This window comes from Erigeron canadensis, chromosome 8 (genome assembly GCF_010389155.1).
Source record: "Erigeron canadensis isolate Cc75 chromosome 8, C_canadensis_v1, whole genome shotgun sequence".
In the NCBI taxonomy this organism is placed as follows: Eukaryota; Viridiplantae; Streptophyta; class Magnoliopsida; order Asterales; family Asteraceae; genus Erigeron; species Erigeron canadensis.
The window spans coordinates 43,176,312-43,183,634 of NC_057768.1; the positions used below are offsets into that span (position 1 = coordinate 43,176,312).

General features: G+C 32.2%; 1 protein-coding gene across 1 annotated transcript; it reads left to right on the plus strand.

The window, feature by feature from the left end:
- The first annotated feature begins 4,133 nt into the window (after positions 1 to 4,133).
- Positions 4,134 to 6,948, plus strand: LOC122579936 (probable metal-nicotianamine transporter YSL7). The gene is made up of 7 exons (XM_043752203.1): positions 4,134 to 4,461; positions 4,576 to 4,748; positions 4,930 to 5,027; positions 5,126 to 5,263; positions 5,442 to 5,631; positions 5,784 to 5,868; positions 5,905 to 6,948. The coding sequence occupies exons 1-7, from the start codon at positions 4,170 to 4,172 to the stop codon at positions 6,897 to 6,899; spliced, it is 1,971 nt and encodes a 656-aa protein (XP_043608138.1). The 5' UTR covers positions 4,134 to 4,169; the 3' UTR covers positions 6,900 to 6,948.
- Positions 6,949 to 7,323: the final 375 nt, after the last annotated feature.

Genomic DNA, 7,323 nt, shown 5'->3' on the forward strand with positions numbered 1-7,323 from the left:
TTAGATCATATAAAATTATAAGTCGATCAATAATATAATTATGTTTAAATTAGCATTCAACTAGATTTTAGACTCGTGTCCAATACTGAATACGAGACTTACGACATTATTAATATTAGATATTAATAAATATGACTCGTAAAAGCTTATAACTTCAAAGCTGGAGATATAAGTATATTAAGTATTCAGTTCAACTGGTCAGAGACATTCCCGGTTTTACCCAAGGTCTTGAGTTCGATCCTTAGGAAGGGGGTTTTCCTTCTGAATACATGTAATGACCCATGGTCAACATCTCGTTGTTTAGGGTACATACATGGCTTCACCATTATACGGTGAGGTTTTCCCAATGTCGTATGCCGACTGAATGTTCGAAAAAAATAGAAAGAAACTAATGTAATAAAAGAATATTGGAAGCATATACCTTCCTTTATCGTTTGAAAGACTTATTTATAGAAGAAATTTGTAGTAGTATTTTTTGTCTTTTCATCTTTGTCACATATTAACACCTTAAAGTCCATTCTCGACTTAACTCGAGATACTGCAATGTACAATTCATGTGTGAAAACCGGGATTTGTAAATAAAAACCAAGTTTAATTAAATAAAAGTTCAATTGTCTTTTAGTATATATATATAAATTAAAATTAGAATTAAAATAATACAATTACTATTAAAATCTTAATATATTTACATTAGATATAATTTATTTTTAATTAATTATATATATATATATATATATATATGATAGAACATATTGTTGGATTTATATTAGTTAATATTTTATTGGATAAATATTAACTATTATTCTATCGGATATATATTAACTATTACTATTATTTATTTATTACATTAAAAATTTTGGATAAAAAGTGTAAATTTTTTTTGAAAAACAAAAAAGTGTAAATTAAAGTCAAAATTGAAAACAAAAGTTAACATTAAAAAATCAAGAGTTGTGCTTGGTCGATAAGTTATTAGACCAACTGTGTTTTAGGATAATAAAGATTATCTATGCATCAAATAGATATATAAAGTTTTTTATAAATAAAATAAAATATATATATATATATATAATTATAAGTCAGTCGTGCAACACACACGAGTATTAGTACTAGTATGTATTTTTATTACTAGACTAGATTTGTCCCCGGGCGTTGCCCCGGGAGACTGAACATTTATTATGTGTGACAATACATAAAATTATAACGTGTCTTGGAAACATCATACAATAAGTTTATAGTTGTAGTTATGAGGTCGATCAAAATTTTTAATAAAAAAACAACTTCTAAACAATGTTATAAATTGACAAAAATATGATAATTATTAACTAAAAAATGGCACATATGCAATATTAAAACATAGATAAAAATATGCACATAACAGTAATAAAGTTTAAAATTTATAAATTATTATATTTAAACAATACTGATTTGTTGACACTTAAAAATATTGAATCATTACATAAAATTTTGAAAAACGTAAACAAATATAACCAATTACAATGACAAATTTGAAATTTAGCAAATATATATATATAAAGATATTAAAAAGATAATAAAATTAGTGTCAAAAACAATTTTAAAAATAAAACCAATTGTATTAGAAAAATTAAATTCGTGTGAAAGAATCACAATGATAAATATGAAATTATATAATTTAATATACTTAGAAGCATAAATAGTAAAAAAAAAAAAGAAAAGTATTGATGTTCAAGTTAATAACTTGAAAAACATTAAGGAAAATAGATCTATGTGATTAAATCAATTAATAAAGTGTTTGAAAAGAAATAAGGAAAAAAATGTGGTAATAAAAAATGGGCAACAAGAATCAAACAAATGTCAACCTTGATATAGAAGGAAAAGAAAGTTGGGGCTTTTTAATCTAAAAATTTTTTCAGACAATTTTGGCATGGTTGGAAGGAAAAGTGATAGATTTATCAATATACCCCTTAAACTTATATATGGGTTTTAATGATTATAAAGTTATAAATGTAAAATTCTATCTTTTATATTTTCTTTTCGTTCTCTTCTAACTCAAAAAGATATTGAACTCTCCACTTTCTTTTCTTTTATTTCCTTTCTATCATTAAAAAAAACTCAAGAACTCAATTCACACAAAAATTATTTGGATTCATTTCTTTTCCTACCAAAAAAAAACTTAAGAACATAGTGTAAGTGTATAATATACGGAGTAAATCATTATATATATATATATAGGTTTTAGGTAAAATAAAATAACTATTAAAGTAAAACAAATAAAACAATATATTTTTATTCATCGATAATCATCATGCATCATGAAAATCATCGTACATTAATTGCTTCGTGAATCTTCGAGCATCAATTTAACCATAATCTAAGGGTCAAGATCTTGTCTTATTTGTTTTACTTTAATACTTGTTTTACAATACCCAACCCCTATATATATACTCTATCTCTTTAAGTGTATGATATAAATCATTAGTACATATATAATTTCACTATTTGAAAGTTAATTAAGATAAATGTTAATTAAACACATACTAATATACGTTTGGAATATAAAAAAATGAGCATGTTAAACAAACACCTATCTCTAGCTTAAACAAAGATTAATTAAGCGAGCTCAAACTCAATTATTACTAGATTATTATCATAGTTTTTCGCAAGTCAGAATCACTGAACTTATAATATATATATATATATATATATATATTAAGCGAGCTGAAACTCAATTATTACTAGATTATTATCATAGTTTTAATGATGATTAACAAGTTTGTGGGTGTGACATTGGAAGTTACGGATGAAAGCATAATTCCAAAAAAAAAGGTCATTATAATGTAGAGCTAGCAACTTGCCGTGTCATCCATCCATCACAAATTGACTTGAGGCATTGTGACAACAACAAAGTTTTGCTACGATATCTTCCACACCATCTAGGTTGTTGTTTATAGGTCGGATTTTAGATATACATACTCTCATTAGTTTAATTACTTATAATAACTATAATTATACATAAAAAGATGATAAAAATATAGTCGTTTTTTATTATTAATCTATAAAATCAATCATGCATTTTGATGTATCAAAACTTTGAAATGGTCAAAATTCTCTTTGAAAAGGATATATGGAAAAGAAAAGATAGTATTTGTTTCTACTCGTTGTTTTTTTTATTGAATTAAATAGATAGATAATAAAAGTAAATTAACTAAGAAAATCATATGTGTTGTATGAATTAACAATACGCTTATGTTTTTGGCAAGCCTCAACTTTAAATAGTTATAAAATGATACAGTCAAGTGACGAGGTTCATTCTACTCGAATGTATACAGCCTAATCGAGTTTTTCGTGGCTATATATTTAATTTCCCAACATTTCCATGGCCACCACCAAAATTGTATCTGACATATATAATTCAAACCTAATTAATTAAAGATGTCAGGATATAATCCACCGGAACATTTTGGAAAAAGTTAAGACGACAATGAATTTTTTATGAATTGGATATAGTATTTATATTCATTTGTTGACAGAGGCAAATAAAAATTCGATCTATAATGTTGAGAACAAGTTCTTAGTGAAGTATCAAATGTTTAGTAAATTTTAAGCATTGATGGTTCCAGATTATGATAAAATAATTGACGTTAATTTGAACAATGTTAGACTTCCAAAAATATTTTGCAAATACATATGGAAGTAAGATGGTTCGATCGATCAACGAAACAAGAGGTAAAAGAGGGGGAACAAAAATAAATACAAACATGATTTTGTTAATTGATAGAAATTGTATTTGTAAAGTTTTGTTTATAAAAAACGTCTAGGCCTGACATTTGACTTAATTTGTAAACTTGTGTTTGTCATTGTAAATGGAGTATATAAGTAAACGGGCCAATCAACCCCTTCCGAGCTGTTTACATATTGACAACGTACGGTGATACCAACAATACGTCTATTACAAAATCTTATATTCTATTCGAATGACAAACACATATATCCTTCTTAATTTATATATATAACCATAGAAATGAAGTTTTTACACATAGAACTTAAAAATGGGGGCAGAGAGCACTCTAGAGCTGGAAAATGGCGATGGAGGAGTTACAAGAAGCGACGAAAATTTAATGAAGGACGAAGCAAAACTGGAACAAGAGAATGACGGTTTGAAAGAAAAAGAAATAATAGAGTCGGTGGAGATGGTTTTTAAAGACACAATGATACCGTCGTGGAAGGAGCAGTTGACGGTGAGGGCGTTCGTGGTGAGTTTGGGATTGGGTGTCATGTTTAGTTTCATAGTGATGAAGCTCACTCTGACTACGGGTATCATCCCATCCATGAATGTGGCTGCGGGTTTGTTGGGGTTTTTCTTTGTCAAGACTTGGACCAAGGCGTTGGAGCAGGGCGGGTGGTTAAAGCACCCGTTTACTAGACAAGAGAACACTGTCATTCAAACGTGTGTCGTTGCTACCTCAGGGATCGCGTTTAGCGGTATCATCATTTTTTTTTCTTCTCTTACGTACGTTCATATAAATATTTACTGTATATTTTGTGCGAGTTATTCTATTGACATGAACTGGCCGTGGTGGTTATAAAATTTGTCAGGAGGTTTTGGGAGTTACCTATTTGGAATGAGCGATGTGATTGCAGAACAATCATCAGATGCAGACTGGCCAAACAGAAGTATGAACACCAAGAACCCGAGCTTGAGCTGGATGATCGGCTTTCTCTTCATTGTTAGCTTCATAGGCCTTTGCTCTGTTGTTCCTCTTCGAAAGGTAGTAATTAAATTAGTCTAACTTTATCAGATTTTGAAACACTACTGTAACATTATTATTTATACAGTTTGATCGATAAAGTTATAATAAGGAATCCAAAACTATTTTGAGTATGGATTATATATAAGTTAGTAACAAAATTATTCTAAACATATATATTTGATGATGGTTTGATTTACAGATCATGATCATTGACTTCAAGCTCATATACCCGAGTGGAACTGCAACTGCCCATCTCATTAACAGCTTCCATACCCCTTCCGGTGCCAAACTTGCCAAGTACTCCTATACTGTCTCTTTGAATGCCTATCTGATTTTATGCGTTTATGTTCACAGAATATTTTTAAAATAGTTTTCACACTGTGATATATATGTAGGAAACAAGTGAGTGCATTAGGGAAGTTCTTCTCCTTCAGCTTCTTATGGAGTTTCTTTCAATGGTTCTTTGCTTCTGATGCTGACGAATGTGGCTTCGCCCAATTCCCCACTTTTGGCTTAAAAGCTTACAATAACTCGTAATTACTAGCCTCACTCTTCTACCATTTCTTATCCTCATAAGGTATAATATGTATCACTTTGATAACTAGTTGACCAAACACACTCTTGTCAGAGGTCTTTCTAAAGCAGTCTCTCTAACCTTAGGTTGAGGTATGATCGTCAATTTACTAATTTACATAGAAATGGGAACTGCAGGTTTTTCTTCGATTTCTCAACAATGTACGTTGGGGTAGGGATGATATGTCCATACCTTATAAATGTATCCTTACTTCTTGGCGCAATCCTTTCATGGGGTATAATGTGGCCTCAGATCGAAAAGAAAAAAGGCATTTGGTACGACGCTGATCTCAAACCCACCAGCTTCCATGGCCTCCAAGGTTACAAGGTACATATAGTTACAGTACATCAATTATTCAAATCTTATAATCTTTTCAGATCATTTTATATACTCATCACAGTTCCAAATAATTTGCTATATACTTTCTGTTTTGAGATTCATCTATGCAATCGTATCATTACCTCTACCTCTAATCACAGGTTTTCACTGCCATAGCCCTGATCCTGGGAGATGGACTATACAACTTCGTAAAAGTACTTGGAACCACTGTTATTGGGTTGTATGGTCAACTGAAAAACAAAGAAACGATTCTTCCAGTAGCAGCAGATGGTTCGACCCCAGATAGTGGAATGGCTACATCTTTCGATGACCAGCGTAGAATGCAGTTATTTATGAAGGATCAGATCCCTACATGGTTAGCTGTTGGAGGGTACCTGGCTATAGCTGCAGTTGCCTCGACTACCCTGCCACAAATATTCAAGCCACTCGAATGGTACTATGTGCTTGTGATTTACGCATTTGCTCCTGCGTTAGCGTTTTGTAATGCTTATGGGTGCGGGCTTACTGACTGGTCGTTGGCGTCAACTTACGGAAAGTTGGCTATCTTTGTTATTGGGGCGTGGGCTGGTAAGTCACATGGGGGTGTCATGGCTGGGCTGGCAGCTTGTGGGGTGATGATGAACATAGTCGCGACTGCTTCAGACCTGATGCAGGATTTTAAGACCGGTTACATGACCCTGGCCTCACCCCGTGCCATGTTCGTGAGCCAAGTGATTGGGACTGCAATGGGGTGCGTGATTGCACCCTGTGTGTTTTGGATCTTTTATAGTGCATTTCCGGATCTCGGTAAAGTAGGGTCCCAGTATCCAGCACCATTCGCTCTGGTGTATAGAAATCTTGCTATTTTGGGAGTGGAAGGGTTCGGGTCACTTCCAAAGCATTGTTTATCAATGTGCTACGGGTTTTTTGCAGCTGCAATTCTTATAAATGTGGCCCGGGACACTGCACCCAAGAAATACTCCAGGTTTATTCCAATTCCAATGGCGATTGCAATTCCATTCTACATTGGTTCGTCATTCGCCATTGATATGTGTGTTGGGAGTTTGATTCTTTTCATCTGGGAAAAGAGGAACAAAGAAGAAGCCAAGGCTTTTGGACCAGCCGTGGCTTCTGGTTTGATTTGTGGTGAGGGGATATGGTCTGTTCCCAAGGCCATACTAGCTTTGTTCCAGGTGACACCCCCGATTTGCATGAGATTTTTCTCGTGGCGTGTAAATGAAAAGGTTGATAACTTTGTGGCAACGCTAAGTCGTTAGTTTTTACATGTTTTTGTTTTCGCTACTAGTGCTGATAAGTACGGTTTTGTATCTCTCATGTTGTTTAATTTGTATTGAATTGAATGTATACTATGTATGTATGTATGTATCATATAAGTAGTAAACAAACGTTGGTGCCATTACTTGTTCGACACAGACTTTTTTTACGAAGCATCATCAAAAATTTAGTTGTTACAGTGTCAGTTGAACATCTGCAACTACTGATTAATTAGAGGTTCATGATGTTTATTGCTTAACCGATTAGCAATAACGCATTTTCATTCACAAACCATTTCAGTAGCCCTAATCAACAGTTTCCCTCACCCGCACTTTTTAGCTTGTTTAGCCAACACATTTCAATCGTTTTAGTTGGCAATTATCTATACATTCGAAAACATCTAGCACTTTATTCCAAATAAAAACT